The sequence below is a fragment of the Danio rerio genome, chromosome 20 (assembly GCF_049306965.1).
Source record: "Danio rerio strain Tuebingen ecotype United States chromosome 20, GRCz12tu, whole genome shotgun sequence".
NCBI classification, from domain to species: Eukaryota; Metazoa; Chordata; class Actinopteri; order Cypriniformes; family Danionidae; genus Danio; species Danio rerio.
In genome coordinates, this window is record NC_133195.1 from 50,292,856 (window position 1) to 50,312,155 (window position 19,300).

The window sequence follows — 19,300 nt, forward strand, 5'->3', positions numbered from 1 at the left end:
CATCTATGTTCTGCCACAAGTTATAGTTTTCATGCTCATCAATAATTAAGCACATCATCAATACTTTTTAATTTGATACATTACGATCAGCTTATCATGTAAATTGTAATGTTTAACATAATATTGAGCAATCCACACTCTGCTTAAAAGCGATTGATAATCCTTGACACGGATTGCTTGAAGATGGGAGATTATTGGGGGTAACCGGTCACGCGACGGAGGCGTGCCCGCGGTGCGCGCGCTCATTGGTTCGCGCGCCTCTGTCCGTGTGTCGGTCGGTCGGTTCATTTTCTCGGACGTCACATTTGAGGAGGGGGAGAAGAAACACCTGCTTCTGCGTGGGACATGGAGCCGCTGGTATGAACATGATCTGTCTGTTGTTAAGTTAACTTATCTTTGATTATTTATTCGCGAGGTAGGCGCAATGTAGAATACTGTATCTGCAGATTATCAAAACACGACGCGACACAGTCATAAACTATGAAGTCTGTAATGAATTTTCGGGATTGACTTTATAGTGAGCATCTAATCTTGAAGCTTTGTGGTATGAATTGTTACGAGAAGAGCTTTGTTTCACTTGTTGTTTCGCTTGCTTTGTTTGAAAAACACGGAAAATTAGCAACAAAACAGAAACAAACATCGAATTTATTGTTACTTTACCTAAGAATCACCTTTCTGTACTGAAATTATACCGTTTTATCATTCAGGTGAATCTGTTGCTGGTTATTTTAGAATTCCTATTGTAATTTGGTAGGAAGTTAAAGTAATTTATTTACCTATTAAGGTTTATACATTTTTGTTTGCTTTTTCAATATTTTCCAAATTTTCCATGTTTTACAGGACAAGAAATTTTTCACAGTATTTATATAATATATATTTTTATTTTGGGGAAAGTCTTATTTGATTTATTTTGGCTAGAATAAAAGCAGATTTAAATTTTTTTAAAAACATTTTTAGTTCAATATTATTAGCCCCCCTAAGCAATATTTCATTTTGATTGTCTCCAAAACAAACCATCATTATACAATGACTTGTCTAATTACCCTAACTTGCCTAGATAACATAATTAACCTGGTTAAACCTGATTAAATGTCACTTTAAGCTGAATACTAATATCCTGAAAAGTATCAAGTAAATTATTTTTTACTGTCATCATGCCAAAGATAAAAGAAATAAAATTGGGAACAAATAGTGGGGCTAAAAGTTTAGAAGGGCTAATGATTCTGACTTCATTGTATATAAATGTCATTTAGGTAATCTCTAAAATAGGTAATCTCTAAAATATTTTTGGTTAAATAAAGTTTACTTTTTTAAAAAAAGTTCATTGCAACTAAATATATATATATATATATATATATATATATATATATATATATATATATATATATATATATATATATATATATATATATATATATATATGCCACACACACACACACACATATATATATATATATATATATATATATATATATATATATATATATATATATATATATATATATATATATATATATGTATATATATATATATATGTATATGTGTGTGTGTGTGTGTGTGTGTATATATATATAAAATGTGGCTGTATGTAGATTACCTTTTAATTAAAACTGTAATATTGTCTACATCAGAATGCTGATGCACCTGATGGCTTCTTTGACATTCTGGAGGAGAGGAGGCGGAGCAGTGACATATGCCACGCTCTTCGAACCTTCAACCCTCAGCCATATCGTGGAGCCACGCCCATTTCAGTTGCCACTCTCAACAGGACGGTGCTGGAGTCACAGTATCTGAGCTACGTCATACAGGAGGTCTGAGGCTGAAAAACGCTCTATGGACCCTTTTCACATTCCCAAGTTTCTCTGTAGCAGAAAGCGTCATAGTTGGTAAACTTAGAGCGCAATGAATGGGAAAGGACATCAAATATAAATATATATATATTTTTTTTACAATCCTATTTGCTTAAATAATTTGAGAAAAACTCCACGATGGGGTTATTAAGACTTTCAGAAAAAGGAAAAAAATAGTGTGAGACTGATTACGGCAGCCAGAAGAGAGAATAATGTCAAATTTACTGTCCTGCCTCCGTATTCGCTGAATTACAAACACCATACATAAACGATGATGCAATGTCATTTGATGCAAAGATGATATAATACATACACTACTTATACAAGTTTTAGGAACAACAAATAATAACTTGACTTCTGGTTGACCATTTGGTTTCAGAAGTGGCTTATATGAAAGGCAAAATCCTCTAGATTACGCTTATTTTAACACAATAAAATATGATCATGCCTTGATTTTTAATGATTTAATTAGGACAGTGAGGTCTGACTTTGCTTAAACAAAAGTCTTGTCACTGAACAGTAATAATGTACAGTATAGAATATAAAGTCATGCTGCAGTGGAGACAGAATGAATATTGTGTCTGACTCCATCATGAGCTTGGAGGACTGCATCCAAACATCTCTGCAATGACTCAAATCACTTATTAATAGTCATCTGGAATGGCTAAGAAAGCGTTCTTGCAAGACTCCCAGAGTTCATCAGGATTCTTTGGATTCATCTTCAATGCCTCCTCCTTCATTTTACCCCAGACATGCTCAATAATGTTCATGTCTGGTGACTGGGCTGGCCAATCCTGGAGCACCTTGATCTTCTTTGCTTTCAGGAACTTTGATGTGGAGGCTGAAGTATGAGAGGGAGCGCTATCCTGCTGAAGAATTTGCCCTCTCCTGTGGTTTGTAATGTAATAGGCAGCACAAATGTCCACTCTGCTGATCTCTCGCATGCCCCCATACTGAATGTAACCCCAAACCACCAAACTTGACTGATTTCTGTGAGAATCTTGGGTCCATGCGGGTTCCAGTAGGTCTTCTGCAGTATTTGTGATGATTGGGATGCAGTTCAACAGATGATTCATCAGAAATATCGACCTTCTGACACTTTTCCAAATTATCAACTAGAAGTTATTATTTGTTGCTCTTACAGTTGAGATCGATGATAAGACTTTTATCAGGTAGTGTAGATAAAAAAAAAAATCTTCATACGTTTTTAAAAAAATCTAAATATTAAAAACTTTAGGGATTTACGATGGTAAACGCATCATAACTTGTGAAAAGGGTCCATATGGTTCATTTATTTAATGCTTTTCCAGAGGAAGATGTTATAAGAGTTATCACTCACTCATACACAGATCATGGTTGAGTGTGATGAACCGCGTGAGGCTCTTCTAGAGGAAGCGTCTGCATTATTAGACGAGATGAGTCAAAACCTTCAGCTGGGTTTCATCCGCCTGCTGGGCTTCGCGCTGAGCAAAGTTTTCAAGAGACTGTTCAGCGCTATACATGTGAACGAGGATGGACTCGCATGGGTAAGTTAGTGCTTTCATTTATTCTCATTCAAAGTCTGTGTGAAATCAAATCTTACGATGCTTATTTTGCATACTATGACTACATTTACATGGACATCATCAGTAGTCTAATTATTTGCCTTAATCTGAATAATAATAAGATTAAATTGTTTGCATGAGGCAATGCGGTGGCGCAGTGGGTGGCACAATCGCCTCACAGCAAGAAGGTCATTGGTTCGAGCCTCGGCTGGGTCAGTTGGCATTTCTGTGTGGAGTTTGGTGGAGTTTGCATGTTCTCCCTGTGTTCGCGTGTGTTCCGGGTGCGCCGGATTACCCCACAGTCCAAACGCATGCGCTATAGGTGAATTGGGTAAACTAAATTGTCCGTAGTGTATGAGTGTGAATGAGTGTGTATGGATGTTTCCCAGAGATGAGTTGCAGCTGGAAGGGCATCCGCTGTGTACAACATATGCTGGATAAGTTGGCAGTTTATTCCGCTGTGGCGACCCTGGATTAATAAAGGGACTAAGTTGAGAAGAAAATGAATGAATGAATGAATATTCGGCTCACACACTGTGTGTTTAGCACACTATACAGTAGTGAAGTATGCAATTTCAGAAGCAACCTTAGTAAGAACAAAAAATACAATAGAAGTCAATGGTTACAGGTTTGTAACATTCTTCAGAATATCTTACTTTGGGTTTAACAAAGGAATGAAAGTCAGGTATCACTTTATTTTGATGGTCCCTTTAAGGCGCACTCACACTATGTACAGTTGCCTCGAACCAGGCCAAAGCACGCTTGTTCCCCCTCCCGTCTCCCCCGACGGCCCACACTTACTTCACAATCAGGCTTTGGCTTTTTGACTCACACACAAGCGACCGTACCAAAGGCCAAGTGAGCCCGATTCAGCGCACTCACACTTCTCAAACGATCCGGGAAATGGGCATGGGTACGGTACGGATAGCATAGTGTGAGTACGCCCATAATGTATTTCTAGACTTTTGGTCTCGTTTGCCCAGTTAGTGCAGTTTGTTTGGCATATATGAATACAGCAGTTGCGCTTAGATCCACGCCAAATCAATCGGTCCGAGATCGCCTGACCGAGGTGGTCTCGGCTGGATTGAAACGAACTCAGGAGCTGATCGATTGTAGTGAGAAAGCGATATGATCCGAGCCCGGATGTATCACAGTGTATCATGGATAGGGTTGTAATGGTATGAATTTTTTACGGTATGATAATCGTCTAAAACAATACCACGGTTTGACGGTTTCGCGGTATACGGTATGTTACAAATGTTACAAAATAATAGAACAGTGAAGCAAATTTGACTTTTTCCAAATAATATATTTTTAGTTACTATAAACAACACCACTTACAATGAACAAATAAAAATAAGAAAATAATAAATAATGTGTCAAAGTCCAAATAAAGTCCAAATAAACATGGTGCAAATCCTCAGTAAAAAAATAGATATAAATATTTACTATACTATAAATAGTTACATAACGAAACTAGATTCAATATGGAACATCCTTAGGTTTTATGTGCCAGCATGGATATGGTTGTCTGTGGATATGGATTCGGATTTGGTTGTCTGCAATGCAGACAAACAGCTGCACCTTCATTTGCGTCTTTTGAAAACAGCAAGAGCAGCAGTTCGTCTTTGCTTTGTCACTGTTTTGTCATGTTTCTTTGCTGCTGTGCATGCAAAAGTACTTAGTATGAGAATTATTTCTTTTTTTTTTGCGTTATATTTACCCGCGCATAAATGTATGCCCATCTCTCATTCCGTGTTGTTCAAAAAGCTCATTGTTTGGTCCACAAACAAAAGTGAAACCTATGCTTATTGGTTGTGATATAGCGAGTTTGAACCAATCTGGGCATGGAGGAGGGACAATGCATCAATGTATCATGTCTGATTTGTCCGGAGACACAGTGACGAGCGTTTCTTTGTCAAATCAGCGTGGTCAAATTTTGATGACGTAACCGCACTGATTCCGGAGCCTCTGAAAGTCCGCGAATGTTATGTGATACAGCACTGGAAAGCTGAGATTCTGTTCTTTATGCCAATCTTTGAATTTTATGAATCGGATCTGCGGATCAAAAGTTATTAAACATTTAAGAGCAATACTTATTTTTAGCCGCGGGCGGCTGTCTCGGTCTTTAAGGGTTAAAACCGTTGATATGCAATTGTTCATGGTATGATAATCGTGCACGTTCAAATCGTGGTAAACCGTCATACCGGTATATTGTTACAACCCTAATCATGGATATGTCATAGGCATATACTGTATATGAAGAAAGAATTATGAGTGGGTCTGGAGGTCATTCTACCGGTAAATGTGCGTTTCATGTAAAAGCCTATAATGCATAAGCCAACTGTAATGTATGAGGAAGTCTTACCTCTGATTTACACTTGGTGACGATGTCTGTGGCAAGGTTAATATAGTTTTAGATTTTTCATTAGTTTTAGTTTCTATTTCATTTTGACTTTTTGATTTCAAATTCAGTTCATTTTAATTAGTTTTTAGAGGCAGATTTACTAGTTTTTATTAGTTTCTATATTTTGAAATGACTTAGTTTTAGTTTAGTTGATGATTCAGTTCGATTTGGTGAACTAGTTCAACCGGTTCACTTAGAAGATCCAATTAAAAAGATTTGTTCGCGATCGCGATACAGAAATAAAACCCAATATTGGGCACATAACATGTGTTAAACTAAAAGTTTTAAGTGTCTGTATTTAATGCTGTCACCGTGCTGCTGTCATGTCACTCGTTGTTTTTGTCGCGGGAGCAACAGTGAGGATGACTGGAGGAGAACCGGCTTGATCTGGCCAATGGCAGCAGCAGGACTACAGACTCAGCGGTGCGGTGCGAAAGGGTCAAACACTTGCAGCGCGAATTATATTTACTTCTAATAGGCTTACAGTAAGATTATGTATTAAATACATTTACAAATACGAAAACGAAGGAGGTTTTTGCTTTAATTTTAGTTAGTTTCAGTTAGTTTTGTATGTACACAATACACTTTCAGTTCTATTTTTTTTTTAAAACTCTTGTTTTATTTTATTTTTTTCAGTTAACAACAATTATTTAACAATTTAGTTTGCACTTTTTCGTTCGTTTTCCTTAACTATAATAACCTTGGTCTGTGGGTGTCACCATTCAAAATGAAAGCGCAGCTTTTCGCTTATTTCTTTATTGCTCATCATCATAAATTAAAATAAAGACGCATGACAGCTGAGCGGGACTCTGCAAAATAAACCCTGAAACTCTGACCAATGTGAGGAGAGTTTACTTGCACTTGTTTTGTTTTAGCTCTTTTAGTCCATTCAGAAACTTTGCCGTTTGAAAGCAAACTGCACCAAGAACAAAGAGCAACATTGTAACAATTTTAATCCCTGTTTTGAAACAAAAGAATCGATCCACAGGTGTGAAAGCACCCTAAATTGCATTGAATCTACATGCCAACTAATTCTCATTAGATTATAATTAGACTGTTAGGTTAGGGTTAGTGTAAGTTGACATGTACTTGCAAAGTTTCTTCTAGTCAGTTAAAAGTCTGTTAAAGGAGCATACCAGCAGATATTAAGCAGACAGCCTACTAATACTCAAATGAGAAGTAATTGGCATGTAGTTGCAATGCAACTATTAGTCAACAAAATGTGCAATAGGGACCATCAAAATAAAGTGTTGTCGAAAGTCAAACCAGTTTGGAACAAGTGGAGTTTATAAGTAAATGATGCAAGGATTTTAATTTTTGCTTGAACTATCCCTCTAAAATAAATTGAAATTGTGTTCATTATTTAGCTCCAGCAGGCCATTCAGGAGTATCCCGTCATCCTGATGCCCAATCACAGGAGCTACGTGGACTTCCTGGTTCTGTCCTACATCATGTTTACCTATGACCTCTCCATCCCGGTCATTGCAGCTGGAATTCGCAAGTATCTAAAGTCATCAATCCCAGTCACGTCATGTGCTTTTTCATTTTGAAGGTGTATCAAATAATCACAGTGAACAAAGGTTATTATACTGCATTTTAGTATTTTTATTTATTTCGCTTTTATTAAATGTCACTTTGAATGCTTTAATAAAATTTATTTAGTTCTCTTCTTATTTGATGGTTTTGTTTTAGGTTAGCTTATATTATTTAGTTTACTTTTTTGTGACCACATTTCTATCCTGTTTTTACATATTCACTTTCAGTTTTAGATCCAGTAATTCTAGTTTAGCAGAATCAACAGAACACTTCCAGTGTAGGCCAAAGAAAACAATCATATTTGCAGAGACTACATTAAAGGGCACCTATGATGGAAATCAACTTTTGGACACTGTTTGGACAGAACTGTGTGTAGGTATAGTGTGTCCACAGTCATATTTCAGTGATATAAACCCAACAACTCTCTTTTTTAAAAATTTCCTGACGTTAAAATAGGACTCAAATCCCAGTGATTTAAAGGCCCACTGAAACGTGACGGAGTGCAGTCTTCTCTGCTCACTGAATTGATTGACAGGCACCATGTTTCTATAATAACATATATACACATGTCCACAGAACATTTTTTGCAAATAAACTGGGATTCAAATGTCTGTTCCAACTCGCTGTGATTTTATAGGTTTAAAATGTTTTAAAAACAGAGCATGTATGTAGTAAAGACAGTAAAATCGTTATGTAATTCTTAACCGCTATAATCACCACAGCCGCAAGGTGTAAGTAATAGCCATACATGTCAAAAATGGGATGCGAAAATAATGGATATTCCCATCATAATAAGGGATATCCCCCCATATCCCTCCAATTATTATTAATTATGTGTCTGTTTAACATGCACCCAAAACCCATGTGTACCCGCGTGTACAGAATCCGTTTGGGAAACAGCATCAATTTATCAGTATTGAGGTTGTTATCTGACAGTCATGCACCGCTATATGACTGTTTGGAAGATTGCATAGGAGGGCCGACAGCACCTGTAATGAAAAGGAAAGGGAATCCCGCTGTTTTTATATTAGTTTCAAAGTGTTTTCATGCCTTAATAAAATGAAAGCACAGAACAGACTCACATTTAAGAGCATGGTGTGGCCACGGGTGGTTCGGTGGTATGGGTTTCATATAGGAAGGTTTGCCTCTTTAATGTTTATTGCCATTATTCTTAGAAAGACTGAACATACGAGAGAAATACGGGAAAATCTTTTTACGGGATGATAGCGGGATAGAATTGTAAAATACGGGTGAATCCCAGGGAGGGTTGACAGGTATGGTGTGTCTGTGCACTGCAAACGACATTTGTGTGTGATTCATCATTTCAGAAAGTTACACAGGTTACAGCTACACTGTACTCAGACACCAAAATGGGCAGATTCTGGAGGCTATAATAAATAATCTGATGGGTACTTTGAGCTGAAACTTTACAGACACATTTTGGAGACACCAACGGCTTATCTTACATCTTGTAAAAGGGGTAAAATAGATGCCCTTAAAATCTTAGCTTTAGTAATAAAACCACAGACTTTATGGATGACATCCCATTATTGTGTCATATCAAAACAGATATACAGTATATTTGCTTTGTGCACAAATAAACATGGATTGTAAACCTTAATTCAGGCTGTGGTTGTAAATCGTATCTTTACTCACCTCTTTCCAAATCTGTTCAACTTTATTTCTTCTACAGCTCTGATGGGGATGAAGCTGATTGGTGAGATCTTTCGGCGGTCCGGAGCTTTCTTCATACGCCGGGCCATCGGCTCTGATAAGCTGTACTGGGCAGTGCTGTCTGAATATGTCAGAACCATTGTGCGGGTAAGAATTTAGTGCATGATTTATTATTAGAAATTATTTTCCCCAAAAATAATAGTGCACCACTATTCAAAGAATGCAGTTTGCAAAATATATACAGAGTTGAACTCAAAATGATTAAATTAAAATATGAAATTATCACCCCCACCCCCCAAGCATTTCCCAATAGCTGTTTCACAGATACATTTTTTAACACACTTATAAACAGTGTCTTGATGACAGTACATAATATTTAACTAGTTATTTTACATTATGCTCATATCCAGCTTAAAGTGTAATTTAAAGGCGTAACTAGGTTAATTAAGCAAGTGGTTTGAAAACAGTGGTTTGTTCTGTAGCCAATCAAAAGAAATAATCTCTTAGGCCCCATTTACACTAATACGTTTTAGTTGTAAAAAGCATAAGTTTTGCTACTGTTACGCCCTCCGTCCACACTGCCACGAAGTTTTTGAGCCCTGAAAACGAAGCGTTGTGGAAATGTTGAAGAGGATTTGGTTTTAAAACACTGCTGCTCTGTGTCAGTGTGGATGGGGGAAAATAGAGACATCTGAAAACAGAGGCCTGGCTGCAGACATTCACCTCTCTGATTTATTTATTTTTTTCTCAATAGTAAGTGCACAAAGTTCAGTCTTGCACCTTTTCCCTAAATTTAGACTTCACAAGTTTGATATGGAAAACAAACTCCAAAGGACACGTCGGGTACAATCAGTGTACTGTATAACAACATTTGCATCACCCTGGCTACTATCTAAACAATAAAATGAAAACATGATATAAGAAACTGCCCAATTTCATTTTGGTATTAACTTAACAGACAGCAGAACTGTTAAGGCGTCGTGTAGCTACATATTTATTTGAGCTTCATCTTCATTGTATGCATATTTATAACAAAATGGAGTCTACAACATCACTGCCTCCTTTTATTTTTTTTTGGAAAAATATGAAACACACCTGTTCTCCTTTGCTGAATATCAGTTTAATAATCAATAATGGCCATTATAAAAGTATAACGCACAATAAGTTTATACAATATACGAATTAAAGGCATGTAATTAGTCGATATGCAGAATCAGTGTACGTGGTTACATAAACTAATTTGCGCTCAGCCAAAACAGGTTACCTGAGAAGAAGTAATAGATTCAAAAGACCATTAGATAGAGACAAGATTAATTAAATATCACGTTTGACAGAGTATTTCATATGATATTTTGTTATTTCTTATTTTAGTTTGACTGGAATAAAAGCAGTTTTTATTTTTATTTCTTAAAAATATGTAAGCTCAATATTATTAGCCCCCACAAGGTCCTGTTTCATTTGAGATACAATCCAGTGGATCCTTGATGAACTGTGAAACGGGACCTTAAGGGGGCTAATAATATTAAGCTTACATATTATTAAAAAAAATGTAAAACGGCTTTTATTCCAGCCAAACTAAAGTAAGAAATAAAATAAATTATAGGAAATACTGTGAAAAATGTTCTTGCTTTGTTACATTACTTGGCAAATATTTGACTAAGAATAAAAATAACATTTTTTGCTTTCAGCTTCTGCTCACCAAGGCTAAATTTATTTGATCAAAGGTACTGTGAAGCAGCAGTATGGTGAAATATTATTTCTGTTTAATACTGCTGTTTTCTGTTGAGCATATTTTAAAAAGCCATTTAATCCTATGATGCAAAGGCGAGGCTGCAGACCTGGGTAGGGTTGCACTAGCTGTCACGTTAGCATGATCAAAACAGAGAAACATAAAGGTGCATATCCAAGTGCAGATTTATTTACAGTGCATCAACACAAAACAAGGTGTTCAAGGTACAAAGTAACAAATAAACGACAAAACCAGAAACTAAATCAGAGACGAGGCTCAGGAATAACAAACTCAAACAACTAAACTTAACTAAAAAAAAGACGAGACAAATAACACGCAAACTAGACTATAGCAAGATACGGGAACAAGATCAAGAACAACAACTCGGAATAACAGACTTACTGGAACTGGAGACAAGAAAGACAAACGACGCGATAGCAAACAACGAATGATGGAATATATAGTCCAGATAATCAACGGTAACACAGAACAGATGAGAGGACAGGTCAGTGTAAGTGTTCCGGTGTATGCGCGTGGTGTGTATGAAATTGTAGTCCTTCTGGGACGCTGTAGTGCTATCCGAGTCCTGATGCACTACAGCGCCCTCAGGTGGTCACTGACAGATGTGAAATTAGCTATTCGTAAAGTCCACACTAGAAGCTTAGTAAGTACTAGCTAGTTTGTACCTAAATGTGTTCTCACTTCGGTTGCATCACATGTTCTTAGTGCAAACCGTAGTTAATAGGTCGTAAGCTCTCTGTAAAGTCATGCGTAGTTGCATTGAAGAACGTAATATCCAGTAAAAAGCATTTAAATCGTTAAACTGCTTTAAAATTCTCCAACTAATGCATTTCAAGAGTTCACACTTAGCTGATGATTGATAGTAAAGCTAGTTTGGCGTGCTGTCCCAGGAGAGAGCCCTGAGCTTATAAGATCCTCGAGCCCTGGGCTCCCTCCCGTTGCAAGGCGAGAGGGGAGTTTGAGCTCAGGTAGATCTCGATGACTCCCCCTCTTGCTTGTTGTAGCTAAGTGTCAGATATGGATGCTGAAAGGTGTACTCAGAGTTTAGCTAAAGTATTTGGATTAATTGTTTAGAGTGCTTGTTTTTGAACTGTGGGAGGAAACCGGAAAACCCACGGGGAGAAAGAGCAAACTCCGCACAGAAATGCCGTCTGGTTTGGAAAGGGGCATTCTTGCTGTGAGGCAACAGCGCTAATCGCTGGCCACCATGACGCCCGTTTGAAAGGAGGGAAAGTAGGGTTGGGTGGGGTGGGGGCGGGGGCGGGGGGTTCTTCAAGACGAAGATATTGAGATGAGAAAAGTCTGGTTATTTATAGTGAGTTACGGATTGTCTGATAGGATAATCAGTCATTAGCTAAAGTTGGAACAGCTGTGAACAATCATAAGCACGTGATCCTCTCGAAATTTGTTTATAAATAAACTTCACTTATAACTGTCCTATGAAAATGAAATTATAAATCACATCTTTATAGTACATTAAATTACAGTCAGTCTCTAATAACAGACGACGCACACATCTGCATCGCGAGCTGTGATTAAACACAAAGTTATCAAAACATTAAACTTGAATTTTTTTTATATCCTACTCATTAAAGAGGAGAAATTCTCATGTTAATTGATGGATACAATAAACACAGAACGATGTGTGATGTGCGATGTCTCTCTTGCGAGGGCTAGTCTGAGAGAATGTGTTTGCTTGTGTCTAATGCTCTTGTTTAAAGTTTGAGATCTGATAATGCAATGTGTTTGCTTGTAAACTTGTCCAGTTAACTGACATGTTTGAGTGATGCCTCGGAGAGGTGTAGGAGTGAGTAAGTCGCGCGGTATACATATAAAACACTGAGATGCATATTTTGTATTAGTTCACTAGCTTCAGGAGAATGTGCTGTTTTCTGTATGTTTTGTTTTTAGTTAGAGCAGTTTAGTTAAGACGTTTGGTACATGGAAGATGTTTCTTTTCATATTTTTCTTTTCATTTTTAGTTTAGTTTGTTGAAAACAGTTACTGAGTTTTGTTATATTTATTTCTTTAATTTAAGCAAATTTAACTACATCCTCCCCCCCCAGGAAATTCATCATTTAATCATTGTAAATATTTTTCTTTCACTGTATAATATATTTTCACTGGAAGTATGGGCAATAAACAATTGCAGTGATATTTGGTTTCAGTTCATTTCTTTCTCGATCCGCTTGTCACACACATTAAACTATTGTATGTTATGTCATCTACTCCTAGTTTAATATTTACATCTAAAAGGACGTAACAGTCTGAATAACACTGCTGAACCGGGTTAGTAGCTGTGCTGTGGTGTTAGTAACTGTGAGAGTAAGAATTTAGTGCAGGCTTTATTATTTTTAGTGCACGCTGTGATCGGACACTACACCAAAGTTGGTGACCAGGGGTTTTACAGACTGTACGAATAAGCTGAGGACTGGGTCAGGGTGAAATTACGGAAGTTTCCCAGGAGAAATGACAAAACGGGAGGGTGGCGGGAGATGGGTCTGAAATGCAGGAGATTCCTGGGGAAAACAGGAGTGTCTTAATTCATCATGTCTTAATCACATATTATATGGCCCTAACCCACCCCTACTTCTAAACCCAATCGTCACAGAAAAACTTGGAAAACTTTGAAAGTCAAAACATATTGTTCAGTATTATTTTCCAGCTCCAGTGTTAACTTCGCATTTTATTCAAATGTATTATTTGGCTGTATATTTGTCTCCCCCTACTGGACACACCAGGAACAACACAAGTGTAAAACTGTCCTGTGAAACTGCCTGGAGAAGGGTATAAATGGAGGTGGGATTCAGCTCCGAATAGGCTGGTCAGCTCCAAATGGGTGGGACTTTTGCTCCAAGTGGGCTGTACAAACCTGCTGGAGTTTTCATTTTCTTTAATGTCTTGTACATGACACTACGTAACTTAACTTAAACCCTACCTCATAGTAACCTGTTGTGTTTTATTAATGTCTACATACACCAACCTTTAACCCAGTCCTACATGTGATGTAATCCCTCCAACTTGAAGGTCTCCAGGCTGCATTGATACCTACTTGGCCTCAGCCTTAGATCTGTCCGGCTCCAGGTCTGCAGCCTCCTCATATAGGAATGTTCAGCATCATCTCTCCAGTCTGTCACATGATCCTTCAATAATCATTCTAATATACTGATTTACTTCTCAAGAAGTATTTATTGTTATTATCAATGTTATAAACTGTTTTGCTGTGTAATATATTATCTTTGTTCAATTTAATGCATCTGATAGAGATAAAGTCTGAAGTCAAAGTGGATTATGTCCTTTTGCAAAATCTTTTTTTTTTCTAAAAACCTTATAAAAAAACATAAAATTGAAGCTCTTAATGTATATATTACTTAAAACATAGCAAATAAAAAAATAAAAATACAGCGCTGATACTCACCGTTTGGTGTTTTTATGCAGACGGGTTATGCTCCGTTAGAGTTTTACGTTGAAGGATTACGAAGTAGAACGCTGAAATCTCTCACACCAAAACTAGGTAAGATTTTTTTTTTAATTATGTACGGAAATGCTTAGTTCTGCATGCGCTCTGTCCTCAGATGGTGTCTGTATCCTAACAGGAATGATGCACATGGTGTTGGAGCCGTTTTTTAAAGGAGAGGTGTTTGACATCAGCCTGGTTCCCATCAGCATCAGCTATGAGCGTGTGCTGGAGGAGTCCCTTCTGGCTCATGAGCTGCTCGGGGTGCCCAAACCCAGAGAGACCACAGGGGTACAGGCTGATAAAACCAAGTGTTTGAGCGTGTGAAGCAGTAAACCTTGTGCTGAGCTCTTGCTGTGGATCTGCAGGGTTTGCTGAAGGCCAGGACGGTGCTGAATGACGATTACGGCTGCATGCATGTGTGTTTCGGCCAGCCGCTGTCTGTGAGAGATCTGCTGAAAGGAAAGATAAACCTCAGACAGTACAATCTGGTACCCAGGTAACACACATACATACATACACGTTTGTTTTTGTGAAAAGTGGGTACATTATATAGGTTTCCATTCATTTTATAATGTCCAAACCGTATATTATATTGCCCTCACCCCACCCCTAAACCCAACCATCACAGGAGACTGTGCAGCTTTACTCTCTGATTAAACTTATTCTGTGGGATTTATAAGCATTTTGAGAAACGAGGACGTCACCAATTCACCTCCTTTTTGTAATACCTGTGTCATACCCGTGTCATTATACAGATTTGTGTCCTGATATGTCACAAAAACACGTGTACACACACACACACACACACACACACACACACACAGAATTGTTATTATACTTTAAAAAAAAAAAAAAATTATTTCCCAAATGATGTTTAACAAAGCAAGGAATTTTTCACAGTATTTCCTGTAATATTTTTTTCTTTTTTTCTTATTAAATAAAGTCTTTGGTTAATTTCGGCTAGAATAAAAGCAGCTTTTCACGTGATGAATGAACGACTCAAACCCGATGGAAGACTCTAAAAAGGAGCTAATCCCTGAAAGGACTCATCTTTCTGAGTCACATAAAAGATTTGATCAAAATGAACAAATCATTCAACAGGGTTTCCGCGGGGTCTTAAAAAGTCTCAAAAAGTCAAAATTTTAAAAATCGAAATTTAAGGCCTAAAAAAGCTTTAAAATCGCTGTTCGAGGTCTTAAATATTTTGCACAGGTCTTATTTTTCCGATGTCCATGTAACACTACACCTTATGCTCATTTTAGATGTTTTCGTGGTGTTGTAGTTCTTTATTTCACTGGTCCAATTGTAATGTATGGTATTACAACTACAAATAAGACCAGCATCCACTAGCCTGAGTGCGTGCGTGACATCTTTGCTGTGTTTGCGGAGGTTCGCTTTGATTTCGGCTGGCGGAGCTCACGATATGTTTTGAGACTCAAGTGAACAGTTCGTGCCGCGTTTGATTTGAGTTGAATATGAAACACTTTGAAGAGATTTTGTCTGAAACAGGTGCGACTGTACAGACATATTAACGATTCGTCCATGCGTGATCATAGGGAGTACCAGATGACTAATAAATCTTGGCTAGAAAATGTAACAACAGTAGGAAAGGAAGAAAGTTTTTGCAAAGGTTTGGAAACACCTGAGGGATAAGTTTGTTAAAACTTTCAATTCAATTCAATTCAGCTTTATTTGTATAGCGCTTTTACAATGTAGATTGTGTCAAAGCAGCTTCACATAAATGGTCATAGTAACTGGAACAGTGTGGTTCAGGTTTTAGTGTTTAAGTTCAGTTCAGTTCAGTTTAGCTCAGTTCAGTGTGATTTAATCATTACTGAGAGTTCAAACACTGAAGAGCAAATTCATCGATGCGTAGCTCTACCAATCCTGAACCATGCGAGGCAGTGGCGACAGCGGAGAGGGAAAAAAAAACTTCACCTGATGGGAGTGAAGAAAAAAAACTTTGAGGGAACCAGACTCAGTTGGGCACGACCATTTTAATTTCTCCGCTGGCCAAAAGTCTTGTGCAGAGCAACAACAAACAAACAAAAAAAAACCACCATGGCAAAAGTGGAGTCCCAGGTGGCATCTAACCTGTCTTTAGTACTGTTCAATTTGAATACAATTATTTTACCACTAATTTTGTGATTTAGCATTTTGTCTTTATGTGTATGCGTGTTTTTGATATTGTGATATAGGTCATAAATTTAATACTTAATGGTCTTAAAAGGGTCTTAAAAAGTCTTAAATTTGACATTATGATATCTGCAGAAACCCTGATTCAAGAACAGCCCATCACTAGCTCGTATTACAGCAGACTCTTTCTGATTGTGTTTCACTAACAGAGATCTTCCCATGAAGCCCAATAAGGAGACGCAGGACCTTGTGTCCGGTCTTGCCCACATGATCATCCGTTTGCAGGAGAGAAACGCGATGCTGAGCGTCTGGAACCTGATGGCTGTGATCCTCCTCCAGAACCTCCAGGGCATTGATTTGGATCTGCTGACCCAGAAAACCCTGTGGCTGAGGAGAATCTCCCTGCGGTTTGGAGCCCGTGTCAGATGGCCCAGTAAGAGCGCATGCAGATATGCCTTTCCATAAATAAGCCCTGTAACAGAATACATAATGCTACATATAATATGACTAGTTTAGTGCAGGATATACAGTTGAAGTCAGAATTATTAGCCCCCCTGTGTATTTTTTCTCTAATTTCTGTTTAAGATTTTGTCCTACATGCTTCCAAACATAATAGTTTGTTTGTTGTCTAAGCCTTAAAATGGTTTATTCATTCATTCATTCATTCATTCATTCATTCATTCATTCTCCTTCAGTTTAGTCTCTTCTTTATCAGGGGTCGCCACAGCGGAATGAACCGCCAACTATTCCGGCATATGTTTTACACAGCGGATGCCCTTCCAGCTGCAACCCAGTATGGGAAACACCCATACACTCTCATTCACTACGACCAATTTAGGCCCCGTTTACACTAATACATTTTAGTTTTAAAACAGCGTTGAATGATCCGCCTCCACATTAGTGTTTCTGAACAACTCTGCGTCTACATTACACTGCTGAAAACGCACATCACGTGACCACACACACACACACTGGCATGCAATGCAGTGTGCTTTGAGCACATCTACCCATATGAGAGCTGTGCACGTCGGACAGTTCATCAAGGATCTATCGCTAGATCTAATCTCACTATATTTGTTAAACGTGAATTTATTTATCCTGTCTATAACTAACAACATATTCCCAGACTTTGGTCTTTTGAATCTATTACTTGCTCTCAGGTAACCTGTTTTGTCTGAGCGCAAAGATAAGTTAATAATTAATTAACGTAACCGCGGACACTGATTCTGCACTTTGACTGATTGCTCGCCTTTATTTCCCATATTGCATAAACTTAATGTACGTTATGTCACGGTCGGTGAGGGGAAAAAAAGAGCGAAGACCCAATTGCAGAAAAATGTAGGATTATTTATTATAAAATACAAATAAAAACAAAAGGCAAAACAAAACTACCCCGAAGGGGAAAACATGAATAAAAAGGCAGAAACAAACTTGACTGGACTGGCAGGACAAGACAGGGCTGGACACAACAGGACAGGGAACCATCGTCGACGAACTGGCACAGGACTAAAAACATGAGGGGATTATAAAGCAAAAGTAAATTGACACACAGGTGAACATGACAAACTAATAATGAGTAAACAAGGAGGGTGGGACTAGACAATAGACGGGAGAGTGCATGACACAGAGAGACAACACAAGCCATGCGCTCACATAAAACAGGACAAGAACATGCAGCCAATGAGAGAACTCATTAACCGCATGTTCATGACAAGACAAGCACAACACATGTACACGTAGCCACGCGCTTTGACAACAGACGCAAGACATGAGCACACGATGAATGAAAACACTCATAGTGCGCTTACACACACAGCATGCATGCTTCATCCCAGCGCCGACCAGAACCGAAACCAACTAGACTGAGACGCTGGGAATGAAACACCACGCTGCAGACAGACGAAAACACAAACACGAGTACACCCACGACGGCGCGCGCGCACAGAAAAAGAAACAGGACCAGACATGGGTAGTGTCCGAGATCTGCCACCAAAACAAGAATTTACAAGACCAGAGTGGCAGAACCCTGACACGTTATACTTTTATAATGGCAATTATTGATTATTAAAACTGATATTCATCAAAAGAGAGGGTATGTTTTTTTAATATTTTCAATGATAATGAAAGGAGGCAGTGATGTTATAGGCTCCGATTTGTTATAAATATGCATACAGTGAAGACATTCATTCATTCATTCATTTTCTTGTCGGCTTAGTCGCTTTATTAATCCGGGGTCGCCACAGCGGAATGAACCGCCAACTTATCCAGCAAGTTTTTACGCAGCGGATGCCCTTCCAGCCGCAACCCACACACATTCACACACTATGGACAATTTAGCCTACCCAATTCACCTGTACCGCATGTCTTTGGACTGTGGGGCAAACCAGAGGACCCGGAGGAAACCCACGCGAAAGCAGGGAGAACATGCAAACTCCACATAGAAACGCCAACTGAGCCGAGGTTCGAACCAGCGACCCAACGACCTTCTTGCTGTGAGGCGAAAGCACTACCTACTGCGCCACTGCCTCGCCCCAGTGAAGACAACGCTTATATAAATATGCAGCTACACGACGCCTCAACATTTCTGCTGTCTGTTAAGTTAATATCAAAATGAAAATAGGCAGTTCCTTATATCATGTCTTGGTTTTACTGTTGAGAAAGTGAAACAGCGTAGCCAGGGTGATGCGAATGAGGTTATAAAGTACACTGTCTCCTTTGAAGATTTACCCGACATATCCTCAAGAGTTTGAAGTCTCGAAGTCTGAACTTGCAAGGAGAGGATGTAAGACAGAACTGTGTGTTGGCTACTTAATATTGGGAAAAACCTCCAATCAGAATGTCTGTAGCCCTGTCTCCGTTTTCAAATGTCTCCGTTTTCCCCCCATCCACACTTACATGGAGCAGCAGCATTTTAGAATGAAAACAACCTCTTCAGTGTTCCCA

At 38.3% G+C, this 19,300-nt stretch overlaps 1 protein-coding gene across 3 annotated transcripts in view; it reads left to right on the plus strand.

The window, feature by feature from the left end:
- Positions 1-301: 301 nt before the first annotated feature.
- Positions 302-19,300, plus strand: part of gnpat2 (glyceronephosphate O-acyltransferase 2) — a 30,599-nt gene continuing 11,600 nt past the window's right edge. The window contains exons 1-9 of one of the 3 annotated variants that reach the window (XM_073933698.1): positions 302-357; positions 1,632-1,811; positions 3,200-3,376; positions 7,169-7,302; positions 9,031-9,158; positions 14,200-14,275; positions 14,358-14,509; positions 14,587-14,717; positions 16,567-16,790. In XM_073933698.1, the coding sequence (XP_073789799.1) occupies positions 7,263-7,302; positions 9,031-9,158; positions 14,200-14,275; positions 14,358-14,509; positions 14,587-14,717; positions 16,567-16,790 (751 nt within the window). In that variant the 5' untranslated portion in view covers positions 302-357; positions 1,632-1,811; positions 3,200-3,376; positions 7,169-7,262. Of the gene's footprint in view, positions 358-1,631; positions 1,812-3,199; positions 3,377-7,168; positions 7,303-9,030; positions 9,159-14,199; positions 14,276-14,336; positions 14,510-14,586; positions 14,718-16,566; positions 16,791-19,300 lie in introns of those variants that run through there. The other 2 variants (XM_002665777.8, XM_073933699.1) reach the window with 2 other exon arrangements.